This window comes from Cetorhinus maximus, chromosome 12, assembly GCF_964194155.1.
Source record: "Cetorhinus maximus chromosome 12, sCetMax3.hap1.1, whole genome shotgun sequence".
Taxonomy (NCBI): domain Eukaryota; kingdom Metazoa; phylum Chordata; class Chondrichthyes; order Lamniformes; family Cetorhinidae; genus Cetorhinus; species Cetorhinus maximus.
In genome coordinates, this window is record NC_135890.1 from 30,934,731 (window position 1) to 30,956,202 (window position 21,472).

A 21,472-nucleotide genomic window follows, 5' to 3' on the forward strand; every position below is an offset into this window, starting at 1 on the left:
TCAAACAATTAGGAAGAAAACACTACCATCTGGCAAATTCAATATGTTGGTGTGTCCAGGTTATTTTGTATACAAATAAGGATACCTGAATTTCCAGATGTGTTTTCTTGCCATTGAGCAAGGTGGTGTTGCACAGTTGTGTTGGAGCATATGTACAGCAAATCTGCAACATTGTGCTAGATCATGAACCTTTTCTCAAGCGATTAGGATTTCAAAACCAAAAACATCTGGTCAGATCTAGGATATTTAACAGAAAATTAATAACAAACAGTTAAAATCTCTGTAAAACTTTATTTCTACACTTACGTTATTATGATCTGCAATATCCCAGAACATTTAGCTGTTAAAAGGCACAATCCTACAGAAACTGAAGATAGGTTTGATTTTTATATTTACATTACAATGGAGATACATGACACAGAAAACATACCCCATAGCAGGATGTCTGGAAAACATGGCTTTTTATATTTCAAGGTCCAACCAAGGAGAAGTTGTAACCAATGATTTTTTAAAAAAAAACCAAAGTCTAGTACCTGAGAAGCAGAAATGAAGCCCAGCAAGGCATCACACAGTAGATGACACTCAATAAATATCAATTTTTTGGTACAAATTTGAAAACAGCCAGGGAATGTAACCTCAAAAACAAAACATTTCATCAAACACTCTTAGGAACAGGAATGGCTAGATATCATGATCTAAATAACATCTTGCTGTACCTCATCATATTGTCACATTTTCAATTATTTATAGGTAGTGTTAAGCATTTATGTTCTGGAAAGTGCAGGCCAAAATTGTTAAAACTAAAGCCACTGACCAATTCACCATTACTGCTCATTTCCTTGGATTTATTTTTGTGTTTAATCTTCTCCAAATAGAATTTGGATCTCATTAATTCTAGTGTATAATACATACATGAACTACATTCATTGATCTTTGTCAGAATCCAACATGGTCACAGGTGGTCTGAATAGGCCCATTTTATCTTTACATTGCATTGCAATAAAATGCAGATTTATTTTTAGCTGGAAAACATGGTTGTACAACTGGAAAACATGGTTGTACAAGACTATTATGACAGGTAACAGACAAATTTGAGCATAATTAATAATGTGCCTTTTCAAACTTTCACACTTATAATATGAATTGCATGTATACAAAAAAAATGCTCAGTAGCAGTTTTATTTTTGATTAGATTTTCACGTAAGGCAGAGTTCTTAAGTTTTCAGGGTGAATCTGAATTGCAATATACTGTAATAAAAACAGCGTGTATGTTTTGTGTAAAAAGCTTCAAAATCAGGAATCCCCAAGCTGTTTCTATATTAAAAAAAACTATCCTGGGAAATTTTCCTTGCAGTTACATGTAAAGCAGAAGGGTGTGATTATTTGTACATAGGCACTACTGAACACCCAATTTCATTTTCAATTACTTCAGTTGTGAAGGGATTTAATGTATGACAACAGATATGCTTTGTCTTTGTTAAGAAAAACAATGATTGAAAATCACATTATGGTTATGCGTCCAGCCATTTTAAAATAGTTTAGTCTGAAGAACCTAGCGTTGGAACTGCAAGGCCCTTTATGTGGGATTGACCATTTAGGCATTTTAAATTACTGCCTATTTATCCATATAATTTAATCCTATTTTTAAGAAAATTAAATAGTACCATAACAAAGCAGATATGAAAGTACGAGTAATTTACTTGCTCTGAAATGCTATCAAAAACTTAGAGAAAGTAGCTTCACTCCATCAGAATGACATAATTACAAAGGTGCAAGAAAATTACAAGAAAATCAAAAATATTCAGAATATTCTAACAATAAATACCATCTCAAATACTTTTGTGATCCATGATTTACATTTGCATTCGGCTCCAAATCTGATTAACCATTGTCTTAGCATGCAGTTTCTTCCTTCTGTAAAGATATTTGGCAGCTTATTCAAATCAAAGGAGAGATGTGTGTGTCACATTCTAGTAGTTATTTTAACATATGAGAAAACACATGTAATGCAGTCAGATTCGTGATGCAAACATAGATTTTCACTGCATCTTTTTTGCTCCCTCCCACTTCCGTGACAATTTAGTTTAAAAAAAAGTTAGAAGTCAGTTGTACTAGAGATACAAACTGAGATGTTTTGTAGTACACATCACACCCATCTACAGAAGGCATCAAGATGCAGTTTTTATTTCCCATACACCCAAAGCTAACAGAAAATTAATGGAGCCCTTTTCTTTTTAAGTGAACAGCATGGTTATATATGTATATATTACACACACAATTCTACTGTTCAAATGAAAAGGTGCAACACATTATGAAATTATAAATTACTGCTATTTACTCAACACTTTCCTGCGCATTCTGCATACAGAATTTAACCTGAGGATAATGCTTCTTTGCTGAGGGTAACACTGGTCCTACAAATATAGAATATAAGTAGCCAAGCAAGCACTATCAAGGCAATGCAGATTCACAAAAAGTGCACATAGTTTATATTGTTTAGATAACACTTGTTATATTCCTTGATGATTTGAAAATATACATTTAACAGAGATACAAATTCTGAATAAAAGTAACCTATAAGATTCAGCAAACTTTACAGACTGAGACAATCGCAAATTACTGTTTTATGTGTCAACAGTCTATAAATAGAAATGACATACCATGATAGAATTCATAAAAGCCTAAAAATTTATTATGTCCTCAGTTACAAGCCTAACTGAGATGCTGCTTTCAATCAGATTGATGACGGTTCAGAATTGGCATTTATTGGCTGTTATGAACCCTGTAGAACATTACTTTTATGTCACAAGGGTGGGTGGGGGCAGGAAGATGCGGGGGAGAAGCTACAGAAACAGTTTTCACCTTCTTGCTGCTAAATACCTTTCTAATTTCAAATTGCTCAGCAGCTCAGCAAGTTGATTAAATGATTTTGGTGAAGGTGAGTGAGGGGTGGAAACAGGTCCTCAAATCCACTGGGCAATATTGCACTACACTGGAAATGTGCATTTTTAACAAGGCTATGGCATAACTGCAATATCCCTCTTGTAAAATAACCTGTCAACACTCACTATAACTCACACAGATCATGAAAAATTGACGAAGGTACTGGAGGGCACCTATCACCTGTTTATCACCTCAGAGCAAGGTGTTAATAAGTTCAGGAGATTGGGGGGTGGGGGAAGAAAGAGGGAGGGAGAATATTAGCATGGAAGAAATGCTGTTTTTTTAAAGCTTGTTTGAAATACTTTATGAAATGGCAAATTTTAGAAGGGAAAACAAAAATCCTGAATGCATGTTAGTTTTGAAAGAGTGAATCATAAATAATTTTAAATATTCATTTGTTTTAATAGAATTCCATCACCTATCAAAACAAAGGTCTGTGAACCAATAGATTCTACAGAAAAGTTAATAAATGTTTTGAGATTATCTAAAAACCACCAGTTGCATCTTGAGTTGTAAACCGTACAGCTATTACCATATGGACATTGTCAAAATATTCATATTAATATCTGAAAAGTTATTAAAACAATTTTGTGCAGGTTACTAGTTAAGATGAATATCTGAGATAATCACATGATTTTCTCAGTGGCATTTGAACATGATTTTAAAGCAACAGTTGAACCATGTGTCTCTTAATGTTGCATTAAATGAAAATAGATAGTACTATTGCAGTATTTCAAAATATGAACATTTGTAAATTTAAGTACCCCACCACCCAAAAATTGATAGGCTTAAAATACAGTAACCCGATGACTAAGCTCATGCCATTCACATTACAGGTCTCCTCTCAAAGTTAAAAGGGAGGTGTTTTTACGCAGAATGGCATTGGTAAATTTTCTGACTGATTACTTTTCATCACTCCCAGATGGTGCAGCTTTTAAGTAATGAGAATTCATCCATCATGTCATGTAACATTTGCATTATTGAATTCAAAGTCTAATACAAACGCACTGAAATTGCAAAGTTTCCTGCATATTTGCCTTCAGCACTTCTTTTAATCCCCAAGTAAAGGTCATCATCGAACTGTTTTGCTTTCAGTTAGAATATTTCATTTGTAAATTTGTGGAGGTAACTCTGTATAAATGGTCTTGACAGCATTAACTGAACGGTCCCTTTTCCCACACGGTAGCAGCCATAACCCATGAGTCCCATAAGAGTTACTTTAACAGCGAACTTGAATACTTTAGCAGCTAACGATGGTGGAGGAACACTGCAAAAAAAAAAATTAGTTGGGGGATGCAACAAAAAAACATTTTACCATATAAAGTCAAACTGCAAGTAGCAAACAGTGTGATAAGAATTCTACTACATTAAAAGTGCAATTTAATAAGCTGCATATTACACAAATACTACAAACACTACAGGCAGGCTACAAGGATGGTCAATTATGATTCCAAGAGTGTCCTCGCACTCTGCCATACCTCAGAAGGAGTTCCTGATTAGCAATGAGCCACAACTATGCCAGTTTTCTCCTGTCTCAAAGAATGATAAGGATAATAGAACAGCAGTATCAGATGACCTAAGCTAACTCAGCAAAGGCCATCATTTTCCAAGTCTTTATACCTCAGTGGCATACTAAATTGTGAATTTCTTGACCTTTTTGCCTAACTATAAGATGCACATACCTACTGAACTGAAAGTATGTCTATCCACCACACCTTCTTATAACATATACATAACATTAATTATAGGGGACCATTTACAGGTGAATGCACCTTTATGTAATTCATATTTGCAGAAGTTATTCAGATGCAATGATAAAAGAGTTGCTGGCACTCTAGTTGTTAGGTTTTTTAAAATCAGTTCAGGAAGTGATCAAGGAGGGTGTCCCCATTACCAGCAGTTAATGATAAAACCGCCTACTGGTATTGATAAAATATAGGATGCATTTTAATTCTAATGTGTAGAATGACAAAAGTTTGGTGATTTAAATTAGTGCCACAAGCAGTGATAGTATATGGTTGCTCTAGATGTGCACGGCACAGAGTTTCCAATTTTAATCTGTGCATTTTTCAGAAGCAGCAAAACCAATCTCACCAATTTCAATCATGCTTCTGGATGGCTACTCCTGCCAGAGCACCCAAAGCTGCCTCAGAAAAATGTATTTTATAAAGGTAGGCCTCAGGCCTCATTCCTTCTCCCGCTGGCCTTTCCAGTGCCACCCTAGCTTTCGGTCTGACTAGCACCCATTTCTGAAATATTGTCTTCCTGCTTGTACATGCCAACCTTTAGCCAAACCTGCCAAATCTTCCTGCCCTGAGGGAAATCTTAATGGGAGTCCAGCTCCTGGCCTAACTCCCACATCAGCTCAAACTTTTGGCAGTTTGTCAGCAACATGAAGCCCCAATCCCCATCCAACTCAGTTTTCTAGGAGTTTTGCTTTGCTCTTCCTCACCATGCAATGGCTTGCTGCATTTGGGCCTCCACTGGACTTTCCATAGGCAACACCATGAGCAATTTACTAATTAGCAGAAACCTATGGAAGGCATACATTTTTAAAATCTCCCAGTTTTCTCAACACCATTTTTTTTGTCCAATTCCAAGACGTGTTTTCCAAGTAAAATGTGTATTATATACAGAATGAAAATGATTACGGACTTGGTACAAGATGCTTTGCTTATTGGTAATTCTTTCAAATTAAATTTTATATTTTTAGGCCTTGGCACCAAGGACATGATTAGAATTTCTGGTTTTGAGAAAATGGTCATCTCATCTAGTCATCTGCTAGATTTTACATTAATAAGGGAAGCTATACATGAACACAGTAATTTATATCCATGTATTACATGTGAATCTCTTCATTAATGTATTTGTTTCAATACCACTCACCACCACAGAAATTTCAAGACAAAATTGTTGCAGATGAATAATTATGGCAAGTTTTACCTCATTAATTCTTGAATATTTAATAGATTATTCCAGTTCTTCTCAATTCCAGGTATGTGACCCATTCCAACTACTCCTACCACAACAGATGGTATTTGCTGGCTGGACTCAGCTGTGGAATAAACAGAAAAATAATTTATCAGATCCTATGATGATAATTGCAGTGCAGTCCAAAAATCAATCCTTTAACTGGATACCCTGGAAGATGGAAAACTATGCCAAATTACATGATTGTCCTAATGTATATGATCTTGTCAATTAAAAATATTGGCTATAATAAATATGTTTAGACATCTAGCAACTGTTTAGGATACACAGTAAAAAAATTATAAAGCACACATCCATAACTCAGTTCTAACCGTTAGATCTGCTTTTCACTACAGTCACAGTAAACCATATTAACACCCATACTAATCCTTAGCAAAACTGTATAAAAACTTGTTGATAACTAGATTTACTCCAACATGCATCAGCTTGTGATGGCTTTGCCCGTCCTAAACTATGGGACTTTTACATTCTCATCAGTCATTGTCAGGAAATAGGAATAGGAGTAGGCCATTCAGCCTCAAACCTGTTCAGTGAAGTGAAAATATTTCATTAAAGGGAATCTGCACAATGCAATTGTTTGTGGAGAATTTTGGCCATAATCTGGGGCTCATTGTGGGTACTTGTAAGTTTTTTCACTCTTATACTCAAATTTTCCTGCATTCTATATTACACCTGAAAAGTATTCCAAGAGAATTACTGAGATATAGAATTTATTGGGCTGGACAATTTACATGATTGATACACTGGAGAAAAGGAGTACCAGGAGACTGCAAGAGAAGCCAGATTAAGTTGGCAGTGCTAGGCCTTTCCAGCCTTACACATTCAGCAGGATCTAGAGACTCGACCAATTTGAGACTTTTCCCAGGAGCCTGAATATTTGAGGGTTATTGTTCATCTCTCATTTCCCTGAAGACATGGACTTATGCTGCAGTTTGATTTCATGGATAAAGTAATCAGTCAATCTCTCATCCGAGTCTCATACAACTTTGAGCTTTAATTGATTATTGGCATACTAAGTGCAAAAAGAAAATCACTATGAAGCCCTGTCTTTCAACTTATGCACTTCCAGCAGAAGTCGCTGAATGGCAATCAATAGAAGAGACCCTAGGTGAGGCAAAGTGTAGTACCCTGCTATTGCCCTGGTTGAAATCAGCTAAACCAGAGTTTAGGGATCAAACCTGGAATCCTCTTGGAATGCAGTAGATAGCAGCACAACTAGAGAGTCAGCCATCAGGGGAGACTTGTACATTTGAGTGCTAAACATAATTCCAATGAGAATTCCAAGTACAGGTAACGAAATTTTAATCTAGGCTGGTTTATATGCTTACTTCCTAAAGCCAGAGGTAGTTCTAATGGCTTTGCTGCCTGCTTCAGCATATATGCTAGATAAACATCTCGTTCGGCAACAATTGTACGGTGAAGGTCAGGAAACTCTCCAATCATTTCAGACATCATCTGCTCCAGGAGATCTTTTTGTTTGCACTTTTCTACGTCATCTTTACTGAAACAGATAGATTAGTTAAAAATTTATGGACAAACATTTTTCTACTAATTATTTTTCTCTATTTGTCTAATTGCTTTTAATACTTAAAAAAATTCCTTTCATTTCAAATTCTATAAATGCATAATAGACATGTGATAATCTGTAGTTTTACAAAGTAGAGATGGAAGGTGGTGGTAAGCAAGAGAGCAGGGAATATACTTTTGGTTGGTAGAATGTGCCATGGTGCTTTCCAGGGATCAGCTTTTCATCATATATTAGGACAAAGAAGAGAGATTATATCCAAGTTTGCAGGTTATTCTAAATTTGGGGTAAGTTGCATACATTTGAGCAGACAGTTACAGTAGGACATAGGCAGATTCTGAGAGTAGGAAAAATTGTAGAAGGTTGACTTCAATGTAGGGAATTGAGAGATCATCTACCGTGGACCCAAGGGTGGGGGTGGGAGAAATCAGAATATGTTCTAAATAGTGAGAGACTAGGAAGAGCAAAGGGATTTAAGCATCCATGTACACAAAATACTGAAAACTACTGCATAGCTGCAATAAACAAATAAAAACCAAAATAAAAGCCAATATACCATTAAAGGGGCTGAATACAAAAGGAGAGGAAGTTATCCTTCAGTTGTAGAAGAGCTCTTGGCCAGACACATCTGGGCACTGCAATTCAGAGGATACTTTGGCCTTGGAACAATGCACCAGAATTATATCAGGACTTAAGGTTAAATTATGATGACAAGTTGCAAACATTGAACTTATTTTCCCATGAGTTTAGAAGATTGAGGCATGTTTGAATTGAAGTGATCAAAGTGATTTGATATGGCAGCTAGGGAAAGTATTTTCTCTGGTTAATTCAAAACATGGGGGCACAATAATAAAGGATAATGGAAATTTGGAATTCTTTCCCCAGAAGACTGGACGCCGGATCAATAAAAATTTTGTAGATTGTAATCTCAGTAGGTTCAAGAAAAAAAAAAGATTCAAACTTCCAATTACTAGATGAAAGAATGACACGGCAAGATTAAACATTTAAAAACTTTTTACTGTAACGAATGGCTATAATCACTGTTGACTAAATAATATTTTCTTTTTGGAGGCAACTTATACTTTAAACTATAGGAAAGGAATGTTTCCCTTTTATACGGATCATCGCACTGCTCATGGAATTACAGTTCTTATGGCAAGCAGTCCACAGTTGCTCCCAGCTTCCAATTGGTTCCCGTATCCCCATTTTACCAAGGAGTAATTTTGAGTGACCATCTCAAGGCGCTTCCCTTAACTTTCAGAGGTTTCCTTAAATCCACCACCACCAACAAAGCCTGTTCCGATGATTCTTCTCTCCTCTGGTCCTGGTATGGCCATTATCCTGGTTGCGTCTCTTCAGCTAGGACCGTCTCCTTCCCAAATCATAGCTCGCAAAGCAGGCTTCTCTCTCTGCTGACCACGCAGAGCTTCTGGTGTCTGTCAGTAATATTCCCTGATTTGTAGGAACGCCTGTAACCTGATCTCAAAAATGGCTTCCTCTGCCTTCTTCCCCATGGCACAATCTTGCATTGAGGTGGAACTCTTAGCTATCTTTGACCCCCAACATTCTTCCATCTCAGTAAATGGAGAGTTTACAGCACAACTGTTGACAGCATGGTACCTTGAACACCTTTCTGGGACTTTGGGAGACTCAAACTCAGACTGCTGCCATTGTCTCCAAGCACAAGAAAAACAATCTAAGCCTTCCTTTGATATCTAACAATTAAATCACACAGGCTTACTGTCAGGCAGACAGCAAAACAGGTCACATGTCTCCCTTCATTTATTCTAAATTTAAAGCCACAGTCCCAAAATAGTCTTATAGACCTCACAACTGTAACAAGGTCATGATTGACAGACTTATTATTAAGGGTATTGAGGGTTATGGAGGTAATTATAGCTGAGGTATAGTACAAATCAGCTATAGTCTACAGGAATGATGGAACAGGGTTAAGGAGCTGAATGGCTAACTCCGTTCCATCAGAGGAAAGGTTAAATGATTTATCAAGATGATTTCAATCCTGAAAAATTACTGTACACAAGATGTATCTGTACAACACTGATGCGATATCAGATTCTATTGCTCTAATTTTGCTAGAAGACAGAAAGCGCCGATGGTCACTCATGACGTAACAAGCAGTTACATCAGGACTCAATTTGCCGATTTAACTAGAGGGAAAATATTTTTAGCTTAATCACAAAATATCAAGAGTAACTTGACCACTTAAGGAAGACCTCTCCATTGATGTTAACAGAATAGCAGTTCACCAATAATTTTTTTAGATAATGAATTTAACATCTGATTATGTTTTGTATTTTTGCAGAACAGCACAGTATATAAATTTAAATTGTTTAGTTATAAGTAGCATGACAGTATCCTACAATTTCCTGAAATTATGAAGTATTTATTCATACCTGATAGGATCAGACAGGAAACAGAGACCCCAGGCTAATTTGACCTTTTGCCAGATGGAAAGCGCAGCAATGGCCCTTTTAAAAGTGATGGGGATGGGCCTATCCCCAAGGTGAAACTTACAAAAAGGCACTTTTCCAGCCTGAAACATAGAAAATTTGACAGGTTTTTGAAATGCATGTCTCACAAAAGTTCACATTTCAATACACTATCCTGTATCTAGAAACCTTTATCCAAGCATATCCATGCAGTATTTTTGGCAAACTGGTTATGAAATTACAATTCAAATAAATCGACAAATCATTAAAAAATTCAAATTGCAAGCATCTATATAGAATACTCTATGTAGTTATGTAAATGAAATTTGAGCAATAATCCTCAAAATTGTCAACTAAATATATTTGCACAAGCTGAGAAGATCACAAAATCTCTTCAACAAGGGTGACCATTATAGACAGACATGATAAAGAGGATACCACTCCTTTTCTTGCAAGTCTTGGCTCAATGGGCATACTTTCATTTAAGTGTTCAAGCTTCACCTCACGATTTGAGCACATAATCTAGCCTGGCATAGAAGAACAGTAGTATTAAGGAAGTATTGTTGAAGGTGTCATCTTTCAGATGAGATGAGAGGACTGTTGTCGGGACATAGTACCATAGCGGCTATGTTAATGAACGAGTAATCTAGAATCATGGACTAATATTGCAGAGAATCCAAGTTCAAATCTCATCATGACAGCTTGACAATTTGAATTCCATTTAAAGATGGAAATAAAAAACCTGTTACCAGAGAAAGTGGTCAAGAATCTGTTTCTTGTCATAAAAATGAATGGCCTTTAGGGAATGAATTTTGCTGTCCTTGTTCAGTCTGACCTATCTTTGACTCCAGTCCCACACCAACATGATTGATTCTATCCTCTGAAGTGCCTGGTAAGCAATTCAGTTCCATCAAATCACATTGGAATAGCTCAAAAAAGATGTGCATCACTACTGTTCAAGGATAATTAAGGAGGCAATAAATATTGACCCTGTCAGTGATGCTCATATTCAGAGAGTTAATTAAAAATATCCAATAGTCTTATTCAAAGAGCAGCATAGAATTCTCCCAATCTCTAGGCCAACATTCATTACTTATTAAGAAACATTAAGATGTTGCTTATAGAATATCTATGTATTATAGCCACTCCACATACTCTTTGTATAAATGCAACTCAGATTTACAAGGCCTTAATATTCATCTCAAATACATGCTCAATTTACCCACAAATGTGCTAAAGTATATCACTCAAATTAAGTGTCAGTCATTGCATTTCACTGTTGTTTCAGTCAGGATATCTGAGCACAGGAGAGGCTTCTCAATTTCAAGAGACATAATAGCTGACAAGTTGAATGCCTACCTCCTTGAAGGCCTCCCTGAATTCCCCTCCTGGGGCCATGCCCAGCTGTTCAGTGATGTGAGCAGAGACCTTCAACAACAGCATCTGCATTAATCCAGACATTACTCCATTCTATTAAAACAAAGATGCAAAAAGTCTTGTTAAGCAGTCAAAGGAAGCATTTAGATAGTAACCATTACAGCGAGTAATTAAAGCAGCATGTTATTCAGCAAAGTAGTATGATATTTCCCTTGCTCGACCCTTGCTTGATTTATTCATTGCCACATAGGCTGTTTAAAATACCAACTTTTACAGGTAACTGCCCTTTCATGAACAATCTGTAAAAACGTTTCTTTAAAAATAGAAACACAAAATATTCCATAGGTTCACAATCCTCTGTGAAGAAGTTTCTCCTCATCTCAGTCCTAAATGGTCTACCCCGGATCCTGAGACTGTGACCCCTTGTTCTAGAACCCCCCCGCCCAGCCAGAGGAAATATCATCCCAGCATCCAATCTGTCCATCCTTGCCTGAATTTTATATGTTTCAGTGAGATCTCCTCTCATTCTTTTAAACTCTGGTGAATACAGGCCTAGTCGGTCCAATCTCTTCTCATATGACAATCCTGCCATCACAGGAATCATCTGGTGAACCTTCGCTGCACTCCCTCTATGGCAAGTATATCCTTTAAGTAAGACGACCAAAACTGCACACAATACTCCAGGTGTGGTCTCATCAAGGCCCTGTACAGCTTAGTAAGACATCCTTGCTCCTGTACTCAAGTCGTCTCGCTATGAAGGCCTACATACCATTTGCCTTAACTGCGTGCTGCACCTGTGTGCTTTCTTTCAGTGGTTGATGTACAAGGACACCCAGGTCCCTTTGTCTATCAACATTTCTCAATCTATCACCACTTAAATAATACTCTTGCTATTCTGTTTTTCCTACCAAAGTGGATAACTTCACACTTATCCATGTTATACTGCATCTGCCATGGATTTGCCCACTCACTCAACCTGTAAATTGCTTTGAAGTCTCTTAACACCCTCCTCATTGCTCACATTCCCACCAAGTTTCGTGTCATCAGCAAACTTGGAAATATTACACTTGGTTCCCTCATCCAAATATGGATATATATTATGAATAGCTGGGGGCCAAGCACTGACCACTGCAGTACCCCCACTAGTCACCGCCACCCACTCCAAAAATGACCATTTATTCCTACTCTGTTTCCTGTCTGCTCACCAATTCCCCATCCATGCCAATATATTACCCCACAATCTCATGTGCTTTAATTTTACACACTAACCTCTTATGTGGTTTCAAAAGCTTTCTGAAAATCCAAATATGTTACATCCACTGGTTCTCCCTTATCTATCCTGCTAGTTACATCCCCAAAGAACTCCAGTAGGTTTGTCAAACAGGATTTCCCTTTCATAAATCCATTGAAGATGCAGAAAATTTGGATTTATTTTAAAGTGCTAGCCAGGACCAGCAGCTAGGGAACCAAGGCATACACAATCGCAGCCTTACATGAGAGCTAAAAACTTGTACAAAGGGCTCAGCTGTAAATTTGCAATTAGGAAATAGGAGACACACACACACGGGTGGGGACACGGGATAACTCAATCAAGAAATGGGGAAGGCCATTTCGCACCGTCTGATAGCATCTTCAAAAAGGATAATGCTTAGTCTCTGCACTGCAATTACTGTACAAGAACACAATTATCAGCCCACCAGGGGATGGATCACTGTGCTGTGGCCTTTGTCTAACTAAGACCATTAAGTTGTAACTGATAATAAAAGATATATAAACTGTGCTCATTTGAACCTCGGTGGAGAAGCGCCTGGACTGCCCAGCATTTGCTCCCCGCATGCGTAATAAAGGAACCACTTGAATATTGCATCTGGACTCCGAGTGTTGAAATTTTGTACCAGAGTATTCCTCGGACCTTTCAATTGGCGCTGTGAGCAGGGTACAAAGGACGCAGGACACCGACAGGGAACCGGGACGAGTCACAGTGTGAGTACGTTTTTATTCATACCAAATCTGATTCCGTCCCGACCCAGGAAGTGTCAGGCGCCCCGCGTATCCAAAACCTAGGCTCCAGGCAATAGTTGAAGGGGTGGTAAGGGTGGTGTAGAAACGCTTGTATTATAGATTGTTATAATTACATCCGGTAAGTAACGAGTTCGGTCAGAAAGGACCCAGGTAGGAACCGTACCGCTGACGACAATTATACCCCGACCGTCTTACCCAGGGATGGCCAGTAGTGACAAACTTGAGTGGGGACCACAGGGATCCCTGACACAGCATTTAGCTGACAAAATAAGAAATTGATAGGCAAAATGATAAAGAACAATTGGAACCCATTTGACTCACCCGCTGATCAGAGAAAATGGTGGGATAATCAGAAAAAAGACAAAGATGATAAAGCATGGATCCTAATGTTAAGACAACGCGTAGAGTTAAAGAAGAAAGTAAATAGAATGTTGGCCAACAAATCCCAAAATGAAGAGCTAGTACAGGCAAAAAAATCTCATGTCAGTTTCGCCAGCTTTAAAACAGCCACCAGCAGCTCCACATTACACAGATAATGTAGATTGGAACGGGCTGGCGGAAAAGACAGTAGGATATGAGGAACAACGGGAAAGCGGGTTGGGAATCACCACCCCCATATCCCGTGGCCCCAATTAAGATAGAGAATGTGCCCCCGGTGCCCGGACAACCAGGCAGACCAAGCACAGCAGCAAGCCGATTTCCGAGCCTTTAGAGCAGAAATAGCACAAGTCTTAGGGCAAGCCCCAATTAATTGGAATATAGTGACTGGAGTAAAACAAGAAAAGGGCGAGGGTGCCCATGAATACGACAATCGGAAATCTGATGTATATTGTAACTACGGGGGTGTAGGTGCTGATGTAGGAGACGATGTACGGTTTATGCAATTGTACAAGGATGGCCTTAGCCTGGCCCACCAGGCAATCCTAGACACCGGGCTAGTAGACAAGATCACATATGATGAGCTAGAAAGATGGGCCACCGGGGTAGATAACCACATAGGGAAAGCTAAGATAAAGCTGTCGGCAGTGGAGGTTACAGACCCTACTGAAACGGTGGCCACCGCGACAGCCGTCCCTAAACCCGAGGTGTGCTTTAATTGTAAAAACCCGAACATTAAATATTTACAGTTTTAGATGTAGCCAATGGATTTTGGTTGATACCACTGGACCAGGAATCCCAAGATAAATTCGCTTTCATAGTGGGAGGGAGACAGCATACTGGGCAAGGTTCCCACAGGGATTCCACAACAGCCCGAACATCTTCCATCGGGTCACGAGTGAGAAGCTGAATCTTACAACAGTACAATCTTATAATATGTAGATGATATCCTAATAGCGTCAGAATCAGAAAGGGACCACATCGGAGCTCTCCTGATAGTCTTAAGGGCACTGAAAAATGCTGGATTTAAGATAAACCCCTTTATGAGTTAATGACCGGGAGGACTAAGCGCTTGCCAGAGGGCATTGCCACCAGATGAGAGGATATGGGACACATCAGAGATAAAATTAAAAACTATATTAAGCAATTGGATGGACAGCTAAAGGAATTACAACAGGAAGTGAAGGACCAACAGGCTATCAAGGATTTATAAGAGAGGACAAAAGGGGGGCTCCCCATCACCACTGGCTGAGGTCGGAGACATGGTGTTTGTTCAAATCACCCCTAGCCAACCAGGTTTTGTCCCAAAATGGACTGGACCATACAAAATTATTTTGACCAGCGATTCCTGTGCCTGCGTCGATATGAAGGGGAAAGGTAGGTGGAAACACTGGTCACAACTGAAAAGGTATGATGTAAGTAAGAAAGACTGAATTACCAGGCAGTGGGGGGAGAACGGACAACAAGCAGTCCATACTGTGTTAGCCAAGTGGTTTAGGATTCATTCCCGATCTGGAGGACTGGCCATCCAAAAGACAAAGGGGGAATCCTCAACTACGGGGAGGGTCACCGTGGGCTGTGCACAAGGAGGGGTGAAAAGGAGAAAGCAGCCTCTTACATATGACCTAACCCCTGGTGATAACCAGCAGTATGCTTCTTTACAGAAATAACAATAACCACGTAACCTCCACGCCAAGATGGAAAAAAGCTGGGTGTCGATAATCATTACGAGGGCCCTGGCTATTGCAGCCATCAGCATACAGAACATAAACCATGAAGCAGCGGCCGGTATGGGCTTATACTACAAGAATGTCTGCGACGGCTATTGCTTGAAAGGAGGTGTGAATGTCACAATGGAAAGGTCAATGCTCTTTAAGTGTGGCACCAGGCTTATACAACTATCCGTGGGAATAAGTGATGGTGAGAGCCTAGGGCAGAGCTCGCATATGGGAATGGAATGCCGATGGAAAAATGAGGGCCCAATATGCTTCCAGATCAGCAATGGCTCGGATGGACTCTGGACATGTGCGAAGGGGGCACAGGTCCAGATACAATGTGAGAGATTTTTCACAATTTACCTTCACACCCTGGGACAACAACAACTGGGGTCACTGTCCCGGGGAGGAGGACTTGGGAATGACAGATACATGGCATTGGATCTTGACTACAACGGCGGACCCTCAGATCAACACCACCCCATTATCACAGGACACAACGACACCACACAGACTATCTTGTCCAGACATGACCCCTGGGCCACGGAATGGACTGGTACTGTATATGGATGGTGAACTATTGTATGATTAACGTTAAACATGAAATTGTACCAGTAATTGTGAACCTGGCAGGTATACAACTGCCTGAGTATTGCAGTAACCAAACACCCCAACAAAAACTATACAAATTACTGAGTAAAGCTGTGATTAATCAGGCGGCTGACGTCACAGGCGCCACTAGATTCAGGGGAAATGCTGCTTTCCACCGCCAGAAGAGAGAGTTAGTTAACAATGCACTGACAGGGGTGAACACAGGGACTTCCCTGGTAAACTCTCTCGACATTCAAGGAATTAACTCCGAGGTCATGAATCTTAAAGGGATCATGAGGCAGCTGCTCATAAGAGTAGCGAGGGGTGGTGAAACGGCAGCAGCCCTAGGGGGCAAGAGTGTGGCATCTCTATTGGAAAGCGTACACGTTATAGAGACCCATGCTAAAGCCACCAGCCAATTAATAGAAAGGGAGGAACGACAAGAAGACAGCACCCAAAAAAGCCAGCTGTGCCACGCTTACGGCTAGTGGATGATCGGGCAATTAAGATACAATCTGGCCCAGATCCAAAGCGAGGAGGGAACAGGCTGGATCAACAATAACCGGTTGCGGGGGATGGCCAAGAACCCAGGCGTCTTTGACACTTGTACTTTGAAAGAAATGATGAGGGTGTATCTGGTGATTCAGAAGTGCACCACAAACCAAATGAATGTGATAGGCATGGTATAGGCAATCCCCTCAGTCACAGCAGAAATGGGCCTGCACCCTCAGTACCAACATTGGGTTAATCCAAGACAATGACTCCCTCCGGTACTACCCTAAAGACATGCATGCCATACACAAGAATGAGGGCATACAAGGGGTATCATTGAGCGGGTGCAGGTGGGAAGGTAGCCTCACGATTTTCCCCCATCCAGTCAGAACGGGGGGGGCGGTGCTGGACAAAAGCGGGTACAACCGAATGGAGGGTTGTATGTTATAAATTACCCACAGAGAAAACCATCACACCTGCTCAGGATACAAGGGAAAGGGGGAATACTGTGTGACAATTACTGAACAGTCATACACATACTGGAACCTACATTGTAACATCACCACCCTCAACTTCTGCTTTAAACCCCGGCTCCCAGTTACTATCGGACACACATGAATGGTGTACGTCCAAAGGGGTCAGGTCTCAGTCAACGCCTCCGACATACTCCAAGATACCCAGGAACAGTATGAGGAACCTAAGCAGGCCCCAATTCCCCACCTTCCCAAAAGTTTGATAAAGAATAAAGGTGACATACGAAAGGTGATGAAACAGTATTATGTGTTACTGGCGGTGTTTTTAAAAGGCTAATCAATGATACGGAAGAGCAATTGAGAGATCCGACATGGTGGGAGCAAGTGTGAGACTGGGGGCTGAATGTGGATATACACCTCTGGATAAGAATAATCTCTCATACTCGTCGCTGTGCAGCTAGTGTTAGCATTGGCATGGGGAATTGCAGCATGTCGCACCTGTAAGAAGAAAGCCCTTAGACATAGGGCAAAAATAATGTTAAAAGAGCAACAACGGCTGCTGGGACAGGGCACGATATTAATGTGGTAGTGTCCCAGCCTCCCGTCTTGGTGGCCGTGCACCACCGGAAAGACAGGAGTCTCGGACATTAGGAAGCTTAAAAACTTGAGGAGAGGTCCGGGTGATGCCATGGCCCATAGGACTTGCTCGGATCAGTACCACCAGAGCCATGACAGAACCACTGAACGCAGATTAATTGGCTAGCTTAACCTAACAGTTACGCACCCAAAAGCGGGGACTGAGACGCAGGAAATTTGGATTTATGTTAAAGTGCTAGCCAGGACCAGCAGCTAGGGCACCAAATCATACACAGACAATCGAAGCCTTACATGATAGCTAAAAACTTGTACAAAGGGCTCAGCTGTAAATTTGCAAATAGGAAATGAGAGACACACACACACAGGCTGGGACACGGGATAACTCAATCAAGAAATGGGGAAGGCCATTTCGCACTGATAGCCATCTTCAAAAAGGAGAATGCTTAGTCTCTGCACTGCAAATACTGTACAAGAACACAATTATCAGCCCACTGGGGGGTCATTGTGCTGTGGCCTTTGTCTAACTAAGACCATTAAGTTGTAACTGATAATAAAAGATATATAAACTGTGCTCATTTGAACCTTGGTGGAGAAGTGCCTGGATTGCCCAGCGTTTGCTCCCCACATGCGTAATCAAGGAACCACTTGAATATTGCATCTGGACTCCGAGTGTTGAAATTTTGTACCAGACTATTCCTCGGACCTTTCACCATTTTGAGTTTGTCTAATCCTGTTGATATTTTCTAAGTGTCCTGTTATCACATCCTTTATAATAGACTATAGCATTTTCCCTACTACTGAGGTTAGGCTAGCCAGTCTGTAATACACTATTTTCTCCCTCCCTCCTTTTTTTAAATAGTGGGGATACATTTGCCACCCTCCAATCTGCCAGGGCTGTTCCACAATCTACAGAATTTTGGAAGGTGACAATTAACGCATCCACTATTTCCATGGCCACCTCCTTTAGTACCCTGGGATGTAGATTATCAGGCCCTGGGAATTTATTGGCTTTCAGTCCTATTAATTTCTCCAGAACTATCGTTTTAGTAATATTAATTTCCCTCAATTCCTCCTTCTCACTAGGCCCTCGGTTCCCTAGTATTTCTGGGAAGTTATTTGTGTCTTCCTCCGTGAAGACAGAATAGAAGCAGTTGTTTAATTGCTCTGCCATTTCCTTGTTTTCTATTATAAATTCTCCCATTTCAGACTGTAAGGGACCTACATTTATTTCACCAATCTTTTTCTTTTTACACACTTATATAAACTTTTACAGTCTGCATTTATGTTCCTTGCAAGTTTACTCTCATACTCTATTTTTCCCCTCTTAAATCAACCTTTTGGTCCTCCTTTGCTAAATTCTAAACTGCTCCCAATCCTCAGGCTTGCTACTTTTTCTAGTAACTTTATAGGACTCTTCTTTGGATCTAATCCTATCCTTAAATTTATTTTGTTAGCCATGATTGGGCCGCTTTTCCTGTTGTGTTTTACACCAGAAAGGAATATATAACTGTTGCAATACATACATTCGTTCCTTAAATATTAGCCATTGTCTATCCACTCATGCCTTTTAATGAAGTTCCCTAATCTATCTTATCCAACTCACACCTCATACCTTCATAGTTTCCTTTGTTAGGATTTAGGGCCCTAGTTTCAGGTTCGACTGCTTCACTTTCCACCCTAATGAAGAATTCCATCATGTTATGGTCACTGTTCCCTAAAGGACCCCCGCACAACATAGGGGAGGTGGTGGCGTAGTGGTATTGTCACTGGACTGGTAATCCGGAGACCCAGGGTAATGCTCTGGGAACCTGGGTTCAAATTCCACCACAGCAGATGGTGGAATTTGAATTCAATAAATATCTGGAATTAAAAGTCTAATGATGACCATGAAACTATTGTCGATTGTCATAAAAACCCATTTGGTTCACTAATGTCCTTTAGGGAAGGAAATTTGCTGTCCTCACCTGGTATGGCCTACATGTGACTCCAGGCCCACAGAAACGTGGTTGAATCTTAAAAATACCCTCTGAACAAGGCAATTAGGGATGGGCAATAAATGCTGGCCTAGCCAGTGACGCTCACATCCCACACACGAATAAAAAAACCCCAAGATTAAACCCTTCTCATTGCACAATACCAAATCTAGGATAGCCTGTTCCCTAGTCGGTTCCTCGATATACTGGTCTAAAAAACCTCATCGCATACACACTCCAGGAATTCATTTGCCACAGTATTATTGCTAATTTGGTTTGCCCAGTCTATATGTAGATTAAAGTCACCCATGATTACTGTCGCACCCTTTTTACATGGAATCCTAATTTCCTGTTCAATGCCCTGGTTATTCTTTACAAAAAGGTTTTTGGGAAATTTACTGGGAAAAAAATATTAGAATTGCACCCAGAGATAGTAAATCTGTGCATCTGAAAGCCATCTTATGTTGTTCTCAATAGGGGTTTCATTTTGCTCTCTTATAATTTACCATTGTTTTAATTTTTCAATCCAAAAAAGCTAATCCTTGAAAGAACACAAAAGCATTCTACAAATAAGAACTGGAATGAGATCAGAAATCAATTTTAATTTCTCTGTGCATCTGCAAAAACAAACTGCACTACTGATATATATAGATAAGTTCTATCTCTCTTTGAAAGCAATTACGTGTTAAGGGAAGCAAAGCCATTTAATATAATTGGTGAAAATAGGTGTAAATTTCTAACAGGTTATTTTGTAAACAGAATCTTGGGTTCAGATGTGTTCCCACTAACCTAAACTGGTCTAGGTGATGAAAATCTTCCCTATTTGCGATTCAATGTCATCATCAAAAAAGGAAAAAGCTGGGTATTATTAGCTTTAAATCAGAAGAGGGATAGAGAAAAGGGAAAGACAAGAGAAAGAGGAGAGAAAAAGTAGAGGAAAATGCAGGCAGGAGGGGGAGAGAGCACGCACAGGCAAGGAAGAAAGACAGGCAGGAGAAAGAATAAACTTGCATGTATACAGTGTCATTCAAGTCATCAGGATGTTCTAAAATGCTCTACAGGAAACAAATGACCTTTGAATTACAGTCAAATGTATTTTTAAGGCAAACATGACCGTTTAAAAACAATAACGCAATGAATAATCAATTAATCTGCATTTGGTGGTGCTGGTTGACAGAAAAATTATGGTCAGGAGTGAACTACTCTGCACTTAACAGTGCAATAAGATCTTAAAGAGAGGCTTGTTTCATCTGAAGGGCAACACCTCAAATCATGCAATGCACTCCAGTGCTGCAGTAAAGTGTCAGCCTAGATTATCTACTCATTTGCTGAAGTGAGCCATAAAACCCGCAATCTTCCAACTCAAGAGCTTAGAGTGCCACCACTGAGGCAAGGTTAACAATGAGGATTGTTGGGACTGAACAAGTTATCACAGCACATTTCTGGCATATGGATATGGTACTGAAGTGACAATTCAGAATGCATTGCTGCTTTCTGCACCTATTAAAAGCACCATTTAACTCCATTTACAGATGGTAGATGCAGTCAGCATGTTCACCTTCAAAAGGAATCCAACAGTCAAATCAATTACCACAGTGAAATTTCAATAAGAAAATGTTAAGTGAGGCAATAATTTTTTTAGAAAACTACATACGAAGTAAACTTAACAATGCTCTTACGTATTTAAGATCTCAAATGCTACTGAAGCCGTTTGTTTAAAAATTAGACAGAATTGAAGACTTGAAACTATTTTGATCCCACTTAAACAAGCTAAAATACACCTGGCATTTAGAACAATTTTTACTCAGGATTAACTGACTTTCATTGGAGTAAAGAACATTGAGACATAAGATCTAGATCTTTAAAATGCTAAGAATAATTGACGATATGGATGTTGAACTGCATGGATCAGTGGCACATTTTAGGAAAGACTTGAGGTCAGAAG

The 21,472-nt window shown here is 39.6% G+C and overlaps 1 protein-coding gene across 5 annotated transcripts in view; it reads right to left on the minus strand.

The window, feature by feature from the left end:
• Window positions 1–271: 271 nt before the first annotated feature.
• trabd (TraB domain containing) overlaps window positions 272–21,472 on the minus strand; it is a 48,332-nt gene continuing 27,131 nt past the window's right edge. For all 5 annotated transcript variants that reach the window (XM_078553312.1, XM_078553314.1, XM_078553309.1 and 2 more), the window contains exons 7-11: window positions 11,269–11,379; window positions 9,874–10,013; window positions 7,263–7,435; window positions 5,887–5,998; window positions 272–4,210 (exon numbers count right to left, since the gene is read on the minus strand). In XM_078553312.1, the coding sequence (XP_078409438.1) occupies window positions 4,039–4,210; window positions 5,887–5,998; window positions 7,263–7,435; window positions 9,874–10,013; window positions 11,269–11,379 (708 nt within the window). In that variant the 3' untranslated portion in view covers window positions 272–4,038. The remainder of the gene's footprint in view (window positions 4,211–5,886; window positions 5,999–7,262; window positions 7,436–9,873; window positions 10,014–11,268; window positions 11,380–21,472) is intronic.